The 13,929-nt window shown below is 40.0% G+C and overlaps 1 protein-coding gene across 1 annotated transcript in view; it reads right to left on the reverse strand.

Moving 5' to 3' along the window:
* myom2b (myomesin 2b) overlaps nucleotides 1-13,929 on the reverse strand; it is a 29,110-nt gene that overhangs the window by 3,597 nt on the left and 11,584 nt on the right. The window contains exons 11-35 of the mRNA XM_077519998.1: nucleotides 13,693-13,834; nucleotides 13,398-13,597; nucleotides 13,249-13,302; nucleotides 13,035-13,162; nucleotides 12,711-12,894; nucleotides 12,438-12,612; nucleotides 11,995-12,116; nucleotides 11,724-11,911; nucleotides 11,504-11,630; nucleotides 11,239-11,417; nucleotides 10,370-10,484; nucleotides 10,023-10,185; nucleotides 9,823-9,929; nucleotides 9,115-9,159; nucleotides 8,661-8,797; nucleotides 8,275-8,419; nucleotides 7,282-7,344; nucleotides 6,337-6,404; nucleotides 4,896-5,009; nucleotides 4,683-4,770; nucleotides 3,879-3,917; nucleotides 3,218-3,323; nucleotides 2,466-2,532; nucleotides 903-999; nucleotides 727-763 (exon numbers count right to left, since the gene is read on the reverse strand). Of these exons, the coding sequence (XP_077376124.1) occupies nucleotides 727-763; nucleotides 903-999; nucleotides 2,466-2,532; nucleotides 3,218-3,323; nucleotides 3,879-3,917; nucleotides 4,683-4,770; nucleotides 4,896-5,009; nucleotides 6,337-6,404; nucleotides 7,282-7,344; nucleotides 8,275-8,419; nucleotides 8,661-8,797; nucleotides 9,115-9,159; nucleotides 9,823-9,929; nucleotides 10,023-10,185; nucleotides 10,370-10,484; nucleotides 11,239-11,417; nucleotides 11,504-11,630; nucleotides 11,724-11,911; nucleotides 11,995-12,116; nucleotides 12,438-12,612; nucleotides 12,711-12,894; nucleotides 13,035-13,162; nucleotides 13,249-13,302; nucleotides 13,398-13,597; nucleotides 13,693-13,834 (2,890 nt within the window). The remainder of the gene's footprint in view (nucleotides 1-726; nucleotides 764-902; nucleotides 1,000-2,465; nucleotides 2,533-3,217; nucleotides 3,324-3,878; nucleotides 3,918-4,682; nucleotides 4,771-4,895; nucleotides 5,010-6,336; nucleotides 6,405-7,281; nucleotides 7,345-8,274; nucleotides 8,420-8,660; nucleotides 8,798-9,114; nucleotides 9,160-9,822; nucleotides 9,930-10,022; nucleotides 10,186-10,369; nucleotides 10,485-11,238; nucleotides 11,418-11,503; nucleotides 11,631-11,723; nucleotides 11,912-11,994; nucleotides 12,117-12,437; nucleotides 12,613-12,710; nucleotides 12,895-13,034; nucleotides 13,163-13,248; nucleotides 13,303-13,397; nucleotides 13,598-13,692; nucleotides 13,835-13,929) is intronic.

Consider the following 13,929-nt stretch of genomic DNA (forward strand, 5'->3'; position numbering starts at 1 on the left):
ATTGAATGTTAATTAGAAAAGGGATTTGAGCGGTTTGCACTGTGCTTTTTCGTCATTATTTCTTTTTGCGCCATTTGATTTTTTTTGCTAATGGATGTTGAAAATGCAGCGTGTACCTTGTTTGTCACAGTCAAACTGTTGGACGTGTACTTGATTTTTATGTATTTATTTACTGTGGTCATTTTAAAATAGAGCTTGATGATAATCAAACACAAATTGGTAATTAAGCCACCTGCTGCGGATTATGTTGAAATTGCCATTAACTCCATGCAATTGTAAACATGCTATATTGGGATATTGTCATGTCTGGGTCATGCCAGGGTTAAGTTTGAGTTCATGACGTTGAGTTGAGTTGAGAGTCAGGTCAAGTGTCTGTTTGGAATTTATGTAACAGCATCTAGTTTCAACCGGTTTTAAGTTATGTGACAGCTATGTGATGTCAGGAGCTTTGTGATTACTCTGTCCAGCTGGCCACCTGCTTCTCTCTTCCTCGATGCCTTCTCGTTGTTTCTGGTTAAGTCGAGTTAGTTCCACGCCTTTCGATGTTATGCAAATAAAGTGTTAAAACTCTTATTTGCGTCTTATAGTTTTTGCCAGTTTTTCCTCTTTTCCATCACTGGTTTCCGAGAGTGCTAATATATGTAAGTAGTAGTAGTAGTAGTAGTGCAAAGTTGAAGAAGTCATGCTGATTCGAACCCTTGCAAAGTTTTGAGATTGAAGTCTTACTTGAGTTTCTGGAACTCAGCGTATGCTTTGTCATAAACTGTAAAAGACAAAAACATATTTTATCACTTAAAACTAGAATAGCACAACACAACAACCTTACCCTAGTTAATGCTAGTTGAACTCAGTGATTTTTATTCTTATTTTTTGGTCAAATTCACCCCCGCAAACATACTGACCTTCACCACTGAGGTCCAACGAGCGCTTGTGTGAGTCTTCGGGGTCGGTGATGACGATCGAGTACCTCCCTTTGTCCTTCTCAGTTGGCTCAATCACCTTTACATCGGGAAGTTCATTCAGCCGCGTGTCAACACTAAAGCTATCATTTCATCAGGGCCCAGCTATTAAATTATACATGCACGCCCATAACTCATGCTCATTTCATCTGAAAGGTAATTACAATTATTACACATTCTGGCACAGGGTAAAAAAAAAAAAAATAATAAAATAAAATAAAAGAAGATAGCATTCATTTAATTAACTTTATGGACACTATGATTTTTTTTTGTGTGTGATTTTTGTAAATCTGTTACATTGTTCTAGTGCAGTGGTTCTTAACCTGAGTTTAAGACACACCTGATTTGGTTGGCTTATCTTTGCGGCAGGGAATTTGGTGCGCTTACAAGTCAACTTTTGACTGTTGGGAAATACCATCATGATTTCTTTATTATTATAACCCCTTAAAAAGCAAGTGGCTGGACAATTATGTGCAATATGAATTCACATGTGTAACATAATGTATGGGGTTCCACAGGGTTCAATCTTGGGGCCTCTGCTGATTTCATTGTATCGGCTGTTTCGGTTGTTTCATGGTGCTCTATAAGTTAAGTTGAATGATGAGAGTGCATAATTTGCGATTTCAAGTTGAGCAATTCTAGTCCAGCACAACTAGCTATCTAGCAAAACTAAAGGAACACTTCCTGATCATGCATGGAGATGAAGAACGACGCTTTCTGAATTCAAGGTGAAGAAAGGTGGTTCAGGTGGTGTGGTTCAGTGCCTCTAACAACGTTAACTCTTTGACCGCCAAAAACGTTTACTAACGATTAGTAAAATCACGATGTATGCCGCCATAAATGTTTTTTTGTTTTTTTTTTGTTTTTTGTTTTTTTAATCAATGGGAAGTGTAAAGTCTAAGCGCAGCGCTGGCTGGTCAATGGGTTGTGGAATCAAAAACACCCACTAACTATGGCCAGCAGTTGGCAGCATTGTATCGCTTTTCAATGGGCTGCCGGTTTATGGAATTACAAAGAAACATGATGAAATCTGATGAAATTGAATGTTTTCAAGGATGACATGAATGATCAAAGCCTTTGTCATATTAATCCTAATTCACAGAGCCCCACTAAACAAGAAATATTAGTGTCAAAGTCACTATTGTGGAGAAAATGTATCTTTTCACAAAAAACTTGTTTTCTCCTAATCTTTTCAATTTTCGCTCAATGTCACTCAAGTTACCTATTTTCAAATGGTGATTACTAAAGAACGGAATAAGGTAGAAACATACTTTTTTTTCCCAAATGAAATAATGGAATGTGATCTTTCATTTGGTACCCACATTGCATATGTAGTAAAAGCACACAATATTCTGTTTGCCTTGAAAGATGATTTAAAATGATCGCAATGGGCTGGCACTGCGGGGGTTGTTTTTTTGCTTTGTTTTTTGTTTTGTGTGGCAGTTAAAAAGTTAAGAACCACTGTTGAGTGAGTTACGGACGCACCAAAATATAAAAATGTAGTACCTCCATTGTTGCCATAGCAGGTGTTCCTCCTATCACAATCTTGTCACTGGGGCTGAGTTTTTTCTCCCTGTTGAGAGGCGCGCAGAGCGAGAGATTATTAGGCTGTGCACATGTATGCAATTATTGTTTATATGAGAGTGTGCACTGCCTACTTTTGAGGTAATGGAAAATCATGTTTACACGCCAGCCTAATGTTACGCCTAGGGAGACCAATTCCTCTTTCTCTTGCTATCTGTCACTCGCTCTCATGTGCACTCACAGAAGGCGTGAGCAGAGGTTACAAATCTCATCTCCCTAATTTGTGTTCTATGAATAATTAAATAACCTCAAAAGCCTCCGCTAACCCGCCTCACCCTTCCGCCTTCCACCCTTGTCATTCTTTACCTTCACCCTTCGCGTTGTCATTACGCCTGTTTGCGCATTTCCCTCTCTAGGGGCCCGTGGAGTGCTTTAAAGTGCAGAAATGTCTGCGCTTCTTCATGGAAAATGACAGGGTGTGATTTTTGTTGCAAAACAGGCCAATTTTGCCCCAATAACACGGATAATGAAAGCACTTGCAACCGCCGTCCCAATGCGAATTGTTTTTTGCCTCGACTTGAGAGGAGAAGCCGAACAAGACGCTTTGCGGTCCTCATATATTTGTAGGCACCCTTAAAACCCCCCGCACTAAGCAGGTTGCGTTTTCATTATTTTTGTCATGGAGGGAAGCAGGAATTGCAGTCACGGGGCTCGGCGGCGAAATGGCGCCTTACCCGTAGTACCAGACGATGTTCATCTCTGAAGTGTAATACTTCATGGGACACTGCAGCTGAATGCCGGTGGCTGTGCAGTGGATAACCAGCTCGTGTGCACTCACTCCTGCGGGTGACGATAGAGGTGGGAGAGGGTTGCACACGGGTCACTTTGGAAAAGCACGCAGCCACTTTTGGACTGCTGACAGTCACCGGGCAGGCACCTTCCACAACTTCAAGGGAGTGTAATTCAATTTCAGTCTACACGCATGAAAAGCTGCATGAATAAAGGATCTGATTGCTTTTTTTCTTTCTTTTTTTTTTTTTTTCTTTTGACCATCCAATGATGAAGCATTAGCGCAAGCTTCTCTTCTTCTAAAAAAAAAAAAAAAAAAAAAATTGCGGGCTATAGATGATTGAATATTCAAAAAAAGTTATTCAGGTATAATAGCTTGTTGAATTTTGTGTATTTTAATTCAGTATATAATAGTCACAGTTATTTTGACTGATATTGAAAACACCTTTAAAGCCCGTATCCTACTGAGCGGTGCTTTTTCGGCAGGCTTTGTTCAATGTTGCAAAACATTGCAAAGACACTCGCCGTGCACTCTCAAACCCTTTTTCTTGTCGCAGAGAAATTTTGAACATATTTAAAAGGAAGAAGAACCAGGAAGACACCTACCAGTCAGTCGGGTGATCTGGTTTATGGCCTCTTCAAAAACTAGAAAATAAGAAACACAAATGAAATGGATGTAAAGTCACAGAGCGGCTGTTAATATCTAAGACCCAATAAAAAGGCTTTAATTGCAATTGGTAAAAAAATAAAATAAATAAATAAATAAATAAATAAATAAAAATCGGAGAGTCAGTTGCAATTCATTTCAACTGTGAATGAAGTCTGAATTGTTCACTGTCATCCAAAATGCTGCTTGTTGAGAAGTGAGCTAAGTTGACTTCACTATCGCCACTGAGCGCTCAAATTTCAACATTTTTGCTCGCAAGTCAGAGCAAAAAAAAAAAAAAAAAATGGCCGAACGACAGCTCATATCTCAAAAAACTTTTAGCAAATCACTCGTATCTCAAGGCACCGCTATATTGTTAAATTACAGCTCACTGGAATCTTATTACATTGTGCAGGTGTACCAAATTAAGTGGCAGGTGACTGCGGAATTTAAAAAAATGTGTGACTAAGACCATTACAAGGAGTAATAGCAAAAGCAATACAGAATATAGTATTTCTTGGGAATTCAGGAAATAAGTTCAGTCTGTCACATCAAATTATTTTTGCACTCCAGTTAAAGGTTACCCAATTTGAAATTTGATGAAATACGAAATGGATGGCATGAACAGTGGAGGCGCTTACATTGAAAACACGTTCTGTCCTTCAGGCACAATTTAATGAGAAAACTTGAGTTCACATATTTTGGGATTTATTCTTGATTTTTGCCCTCATCAATCAATTTTGCAAGTAATTCAGTTTGTTTACCTTTTCCAGAAACGTCAATTTGGCTCATATCCTTTCCTCTGGCATCGCTGATGGTGGCCTTGTAGATCCCCGATGTTTTCAGAGAAAACTGCGGAATCAAAGACGGAGAGATGACAATTGTTTAAGCATTAGCCTAATTGCAATAATAATAATAGCAGCACAATTGGATTTAGTGAAAGGTTTGAGTATCAACAGAAGCAAAAACTAAGTTACCAATTTAATTGCCAGTTTACAGACTCCTGATGTCAAGTCGGGCTTCACATCAGGAATTATTTCTGTGTCTTCTCTGAACCAGTGGAATTCTGAGTCTTTCTTCAAGTTGGCAACCTGCGATGAAAAAAAAAAAACACAACATACAGCAACATGCCGTGTTCAGCGTATGCATGGGCCTTATGTCAACTTGCTCACTGATGCTTGTAGAAGTCGTTGAGGGAACCAGGCCAGCTTGAATTATTCAGACCAAACTACAGCTTGGCTACTCAATCAAAAACAACAGGAGGGAAAACAACGTTTGGTGAGTGGCAATAACAGTTTTGCTGTAAATAATGTAAGACTAGTGTATATAGTTCCAACATCCACTAGTGAAGATTGAATGGCGTGAGTTTCCCCAAGTTAGTGAGCGCATATGTGACATATGTCAGCATCCAGGAGTTGCTTTCCGAGTGAACCTCTTAGCAAAATCTCGACAATGCATTTTACATACTAATATAAAATTCTCAACTGTGGGCATCTCAGCATATGATGCAAGGATTTCGTTGGAGCTGGATTGGCTGTCAAGTCGTTTCGCTCGTACCTGCAGGCGCGATATTACTGTGTTTTCTTTTACAACAATTCCTTAAGGGGAAATTCCACTCACACAAGAATGCAAAATACGTTGTTAACGTAATAATCAGCAATAAAAGAGTATTTATAGCGAATAAAGAAGCAGGTTGAGTCTCTTTTTTTTTTTCTTCTTTAAACAGCTTCTAAATGTTTGATCACAAGTCTAACGTTCTCTATTGCTTCCATTAAGCCACCATTTTAAGTCACTTTTGATGTGGAGTACCTTCACTTCCTTCAGAACAATTTAAACTTTGAGGTCTTACACTCGCATTGAAAATGTATAGTGGGTAGAAGCACTAATATAATACATGCGTAAATCAGCTCCTAATGCTTTTAATGTGGCCAACTTCAGACTGTATAACTCATTGATAATTATACATTTAACAAGAGTGTTTAAATTCACTATATGTTCATTAAGAGTCACTCTGTGCTCTCCCGGATGAAAAAGGCTGTCTTTCCACCATGCAGAGTTGTGGCCTGCAGTTAGTCACCCTAAATAATGGAGTGTTCCCGAACGAATCACACACAATAACCATTTTTTTTTTCTTTTTTTTTTGCAGCATGGCGGCAGCTTGACAAGTAGCTTATTATGCCGTACTTGGAGAGTTGCTCCACACGTGCCTGCGTTCTTTCAAACGTACTTTTCCCCATTATTCACAAAGGCTAAAATCTCAGCAGCCTCATTCCGGTGAGTCTGTTGCCTGGACGTTATCATAAAAGACCGTTATTTCCCGCGCCCGCTCCGAGCCGAATGGCTAATTAGAGATCCACAAGTGAGCCTTCTGTTTGTTTCGAGTGCAAATGTTCAATAATTGAGTTTGGCCGCATTTACCTTGCACACTAGTGTGACTGAGCAGTCGTCTCCCACGTGAAGGGACAGGAACTCGCTGAAGTGGGGGCCTGTTGGAGAGCGATGGGACACAAAAACACAGATGAAACGTAATTATGTTTAACTACTTGTGGACCTTTATTGCCTCAACCGCAGAACAGGCGTATGAATAATTTAGCGGTAATTTCACATCATTGTGCGCAAACTTTTCTTGGATATTGAAAGTGTGGGTGTACATAAATGCTGGTCACAACATTAAGCACACGCACATTCTGATGAAAGCCACTATAAGAGCTGTAAAATATATGAATTCTCCCTTTTTCTTCTGTGATGTAGAACATTCATTTATTCATTTTCTTGACCGCTTATTCCTCACAAGGGTCACAGGGGGTGCTGGCGCCTATCTCAACTGGCTCTGGGCAGTAGGCGGGGTACACCCTGGACTGGTTGCCAGCCAATCGCAGGGCACACAGAGACGAACAACCACAATCACAAGCACACCTAGGGACAATTCGGAGCGCCCAATTAACCTGCCATGCATGTCTTTGGAATGTGGGAGGAGACCGGAGTACCCGGAGAAGCACGGGGAGAACATGCAAACTCCACCCAGGAAGGCCGGAGCCTGGACTCGAACCCAAGTCCTCAGAACTGGGAGGCGGGCGTGCTAACCACCTGATGTATAACATGATGACAAAATAATAGTATCACCTTTTGTGTTGGATCTAAGCGAAATAAGCGTACTTCATACCGGGTATGGTGTTCTATGAATAGCTATACATGCCTCGGAACTAATTAATGATGTGGAATCAAATGTAAGTTGTGGTTTCAACTCTCATTTGTGTCTGTGTATGCTTGTTTATGTCGTATGAATTAAATGAGTAACCTCCCCCCTGCAACGAGATTGCTTCCATAGAATGTGTGTAGTGATGGTGTGCGTTTCTCTCTTACCCTCCTTGACTCTGATATACTCTCTTCTCTGGTATTCAGCTTCAGCCAGCGCAGCCTTGAAAGCTACACGCGGCACACACATACACAGAGAATAATTTACATTTCTTCCTGTCGGCTAATTTCCTTTAATGTACAGACATTTAGACGTTTATGAACCTTAGTAAGAAAAATACCAAACGCACGCACAAAAAAAAAAAAAAAACATTTTACAAAAACTGCACCTACCCTTCTCAAATTACTGTGGTCATAAAATTAAGCTACCTTCCATTAAATAATGTAAGAGCATGTGATTGATCCGACTGCATGTCAATGGTACAGAACAGATATATAATACAGATTTATATAGAGTTACAAATTATCAAACTTAGATGGCTACATAGTGTTGTGTTGGTGGTAACACTGATCATAACACATAGCTAGCTACATAGCGAGCTATAGGGATGGATAGATAGATAGATAGATAGATAGATAGATAGATAGATAGATAGATAGATAGATAGATAGATAGATAGATAGATAGATAGATAGATAGATAGATAGATAGATAGATGAATACTTAGGTAGTTAGCTAGCTCGGCCAGATAGATAGATAGTTAGCGAGTTAGCTAGCTCGGCCAGATGGATAGATAGATAGATAGATAGATAGATAGATAGATAGATAGATAGATAGATAGATAGATAGATAGATAGATAGATAGATGAATACTTAGGTAGTTAGCTAGCTCGGCCAGATAGATAGATAGTTAGCGAGTTAGCTAGCTCGGCCAGATGGATAGATAGTTAGCGAGTTAGCTAGCTCGGCCAGATGGATAGATAGATAGATAGATAGATAGATAGATAGATAGATAGATAGATAGATAGATAGATAGATAGATAGATAGATAGATAGATAGCATAAGCAACAAACATCTAAAACACAGATTATGGTTTATTCTGTTGCAGACATATACTTGTGAGGATTATCAAACTGCACTATATATTCACAGCTCTTACCGTCGCCAATGAGCACCAGAGAGCTCTGTGCTTTGCCGCCTCCATCTGTAATCTGGCAGGTGTACGTCCCTTCATTTTCTTCAGTAAAGTGGTCCATGATCAATTCAATGACGCCCGTAGACACGTCATGGCCCATCTTGATGGACTGCAAAAAAGAGAATTCTTTGTTCAGGGCGACTGAAAGAATAAAGCTGCTTTATGTCACTTGAAATAATTCAATGTGAAATTGTTTTGTGACGTGCGCACGGAGATCTTTTCTATTTTGCTTCCTTACAAATGGCAGCTTACTGAATCATCCTCATAGTGCATTGCCCGGAGCCAACTTCTTTCATACTTTTGCTCCATCTTTCTTTAAACTATTCTTGTAAACTAAAACTGTGTCTTACATCAGCTGCAGACATTTCCTTGTCGTTAACAAAGAATTTGTAGGTGACGTTGGGGGAAATCTCTTCAGCCTGCAGCCAGAACCTCATTCTGCCTCTCTCCAAAATTTTATAGGCCAACTCTGACTTCAGTGGGATGACTGGGGGAAAAAAAAGGGACAACATTTAAAAAGAGGTTAAAAAAAGAAAAAGCATCCTTTTATTCTCTCGTTGGCACTTGGGCCCGAGGACAGCGTCTCTCTGCATTCACAGGAGAGTAGAGGAAGGGAGTCAGATGAGGTGCAGCAGTGAATAGTGGTTAGGCAGGTGATGCAAAAGCAGGTAAGGGGTGTTAGCATCCAACAAAAGAATTGTTTCAGAACTAAGACATAAAAGTAGAGAAGGGGTGGAGGACAAGTAAAAAGCAAAGGAAAGAGAAGTATTAAAAACAGCGAAGGATTCAGCCAAAGGTACCTACTTGGGTGTCTGACATCATAGCTTTGTGCCACAAGCTTTTTCATCTCTGAAACACAAAGACATTATTTTGTATTGTATTAAACTACTCATGCATGTATTTCAAACTTGAAAAAAAAACACCATCTGTCAGACTTTGGTGATCATTCATACAGAAAGAGGCACAAAATGTTTGAAAATCAAAATCATGCACACCATCTTTGTCCACTGCTTTGCGTGTAGATTGATTAGTCGCAATTAGAGATATATCAGTATATATCTTGGAAAAATAAAAATAAAAAAATAAAAAATGTGATGTTATTAGTTGTTTTTATGCTCATTGTTTTGTCATCTTTTCATAATATTCTTGACTCTCTCTGCCGCTATGCTCTCTATCGCCATCACAAACTGCCTGGAAAGCCATCACCAAATACTTGCTCATGTGGCGATCATCTAGTTTTTGAATATACATGAATATTAGGTGAGAGGAATATGGATCTTGATTGACTCAATGAGCTCTTCATTTTTCATGGCCGGTGAAAATCCTAGTGTAACCCCTACACAGAGGCGGGTCAGACCCGATGTTGGTAATTTTGTAGGTGAGCGCAGGTTGGCTGATCAATCCTTCCTTCCCTTTAAATGCACCACGCTAGTATATGAATGAATGAAATACGTCCCGTTAGACCAGCTGTTTGACAAACTGACAACACAATAGCACAAAAATGAAGCACACCATTAGGGTTGATGGCAAAGCTGGATGAAACGCCGTCTGTGTTGGTGACAGAGACAGAGAAGGTCCCAAAGTCTTCTTTATCTGCGTTCTTAAAGATCAGCTGGGTTCTATGAAGCAAGGCATTAGAGAGACACAGGCAGATAAAAAAATTGACAGATGAGTCACATTAAAGATCTCAAAATGTGTGTGTGTGATCTTACTTGTTGCCTTCAGTCCTAATCTCAATTCCTTTGGAGAAATCTGTGATTTCTTCATAATCTTTCTTCCAGACGAACTGAGAGCCTGGATTCATTTGGCACGACTCGAATGTGAAAACAATGTCACCCGTCTTCTTATCCACACAGCAGGACACCTCCTGGGAGCCTACATTACACACAAAGAAAACACAGCCATCAGTGGGAATAGTTTGACTGCATCCTGCTTATCTGACAACAACACAGAAGCTGCCCGTGTTTATATTTCAGTGAGTTTTTGCTTTGAATGTTTTTTTCCCCCCTAAAATGTGAGAAAATCCAACAACAACAAAAAAAGGCTGTTTAGACCTTACCTGGCACAGCCTTGGCAGTGACAGGGTCAGAGTTCAGAGAGGCCACGCCTACACCGGAATCATTGACAGCACGCACCCTGAGGTCATAGGTGCTGCCCTCTTCCAGACCTGTCACCTAGGAGACCAAAAAGTGTTGCTGAAAGGTGATAGAAAAAAAGATTCTCGGGATGCCTTTTGTAGAACTGAAACACGTATAAACACTTTTTTTTTTCCAGAATGGGTACATAATTAGAAATTAGTAGTGTGCTTAATAGCGCTTTGGCAGCTACTAAATTATGGAGGACCAAAACTGCCAAAATTCAAAATAAATAAATGACTAAATAAATAAATAAATGACTAAAAGTGAAAATAAAAATGAATTTAAAACAAAATATAAATCGAAAATTATATCTAAAAAAATAAATATAAATAGAAATAGATCCGTTTTTATTTTGAATTTTAGTCATTTATTTATTTATTTAGTCATTTATTTATTTAATCATTTATTTATCTGTTTATTCAGTCACATTTATTTTTTTATTTATTCATTTATTTATGTATTTATTTATTTATTTATTTAGTCATTTATTTATTGATTTATTTTGTTCGAATTTTGGCAGTTTTTGTCCTCCATACTCAATAAGTTTTTTTTTTTTAAATAAATAAATCTGAAAGCCAACATGCAATAGCCAACTTTGTACACTAGATGCCAGTGTCACACAGGTAAATGTCACATGAAGATTGCAGTAGTCAGATGATAAATATGCAAAATAAAGTGGAAATAGAAGAAAATAGTAGAAAATAAAGTCAAATAAATGTGTTATTTCCTAAAGAAAGTAAAAAAAAAAAAAAAAGCAACTATTTACACAAGATATCCTCAGTTTCCTCACCTTGAGGAAGCATTGATTAGTGGCTGTTTCGTTGGCTGTATTCCATTCATTTGTGCCCTTCTTGGCATACTCCACATAATAACCAGTGATGGACCCAGAGCCGATGTAGACGGGCTTTTTCCATTCAAGCAACACAGAATCATCTCGAACCTCACAGAGACTCAGATCGTATGCAGGGCCTGTTAACAGAGCGCACAGAATCAAGATTTCAAAAGAAAAAAAAAAAAATCATCATCATCATAGACACTTCATTGTATCAACTAACCTGGCTCAGGCATAGTCCAGGCCTCGCAGGTGAAGTCGGCTGAGTGTTTGGACGCCGGTCCCAGGCCAATAAGATTGGCGGCGTACACTTGGAACTGATAGACTCCGCCTTCTGTCAAACCCGCCACCTGTCAATAAGCGCAGTGCCATTGTCACGATAGTCAAAGATGTTATCCTATAAGTAGAGACATTTTTTTTTTTTTAACTAATACACACATTACCGTGAAAAGTCTTTCAGAAATCGGTGGGATATTGACCTCCCGCCACATTTCTGTCCCACTTCGTCGCTTGTCGACGTAATATTCCTTAATTGGTGATCCTCCGGAGTGAAGGGGCTTCTTCCAGTTCAGGACCATCGAATGTCCGTCGCAGTTCACCAACTCAATCTTATAAGGAGCAGAAGGCGTGTCTAGAATGACGATTAAGACACAGAATTAAAAGAGAAGAAGTAACTGTACTAAGTACTTCATGTCAAAATGAGGAATTACGAACTGAGGGCAGCCTTGACTGTTAGAGGCGCAGATTCCTGGGACTCCTCACTGAGGCCGATCTCATTGATTGCCTGGACGCGGAACACGTAAGTTTCTCCTGTTGTAAGGCCGCTAACAACAAACCTGTAACAAGAGCATCATGTAAGTTTCTTGCCATTCAGTGGCCACACAGTCTAATGAATCTATAAGCAATTATTCAACTCTGCCTAAGATTACAGTCAACCAGTGATGAACAAATGAAGCTTCATGAAGCACTTGTGTTATTTTTGGACTCCTCTAGATGGCACTCTTGGTTTAAAAATGCAGTTGAAATGTAATCAATTTCCTTTGCACTTTATCTTTAAACCAAAAGCACCATCGATAGGAGTAGAAAAATTGAAGCTTCATGAAGCTTCATGAAGCTTCATTTTCCCATCCCATCCCCCGTTGACAGTGTCAACGTACTTAGTGCTCTTGTGTGGTTTGTGATTGGCCGAGGTCCAGTCTTTGGACCCCTTCACACACTGGTCGATGTAGTAGCCAATCAGATTGTTGGGTTCTTTTGGAGGAGCCCACTGAATGAGAACGGAGGTGTCCGTTTCCCGAGTTGCGATCACCTGGCCGGGAGCTGAAGGCACACCTGATGCCAAAGAATGAAGCAACAGCATTAATGAGGTCATCGTATCAATTACAATGGATGAAAAGACAAGACAGTTTAAGATGAACACAACGAAAGACCTTTCAGTTCTTGGGTTTCGATTGGTCGACTTGGTTCTGATGGCTCACTGCTTCCGTACATGTTTGCAGAAATGACTCTGAATTGGTACTGTTTACCCTCGGACAGGTCAAAGACAGCATAGCGAGGGGAGCGAATTGGGACCTGAGTGTTGACACGCTGCCACGCGTCGCTGTTTGCCGTGGCCTGCAGCGAAAGACGGCAAGTGTTGTTACTGTATTGGATCATTGTTTTCTGTCTATGTCATCAAATTGTTCCTTAGCAGTATCTGAGATTAGGGAGCCACTATAGCAGTGGCCCAAGGTGAGATATATTTATTGTCTCACCTTTTCGATGTAGTACCACATGGGAACGTTGCTGGATTTTGCCGGAGCTTTCCAGCTCAGAACAATGTAAGTCCTGTCAGTTTCCGATGCATAAATCCCAGATGGAGGACCTGGAGGTGTGCCTTCAGCTGTACACAAACATACAGTGTACAAGTGCACAAAAATTCACGACCGATAGCAGTGGCAGAAGTATACAAGATGTCAATAAACACACCTTCAACTTCATCATGGTAAGAGACGACGTCCAGCTTTCCTCCAAGTCTCTTAGCTACATGAACAGGAAAAACCATGATTACTGGTGTTTCTTTTATCCATAAATGGATACTCTGACCATAATCTTAGTATTCCGGTGTCATCTCTCACTTTGTAGCCTCGCAAACTCTGTCGGGTCCAGCGCAACGATGGGGTCAGACATGCGAGAAGGTTTGCTGACCCCTTTGGCGTTAACAGTGCGGACCCTGAAGCAGTACGAGTGTCCTTCAAACAGTCCGGGCACCGGATATTTGCAGATCTTAATGGGCTTATCGTTGCATTGAGTCCAGTTCTCGGTTCCAACCTCACTTCTGAAAGGGTGAGTGAAAAGAAAGCTTGTCACACAAATGCTCCTCGATATTTATCGTGGTACCATTTGTTACGGTATTGAACAGTAAACTCCTACTTGTCGACAAAGTATCCCAGGATTGGCCCCTCTGTAGTAGTATTGGGAGGCTTCCATGACACAATGACATAGTCTCTGTTGGCATCATGGATCTTGATGTCCATTGGAGCACCGGGTGCACCAACGACTGGGGGAGGACCATCTATACAGCAGGTGACAAAGAAACATTGAACAAGGAATTAAAAAAAAAAAAAAACCTCTTTTGATTTTGTTAAGCTTCTGTTCTCATTCATCCCA

This window comes from Festucalex cinctus, chromosome 4 (genome assembly GCF_051991245.1).
Source record: "Festucalex cinctus isolate MCC-2025b chromosome 4, RoL_Fcin_1.0, whole genome shotgun sequence".
In the NCBI taxonomy this organism is placed as follows: Eukaryota; Metazoa; Chordata; class Actinopteri; order Syngnathiformes; family Syngnathidae; genus Festucalex; species Festucalex cinctus.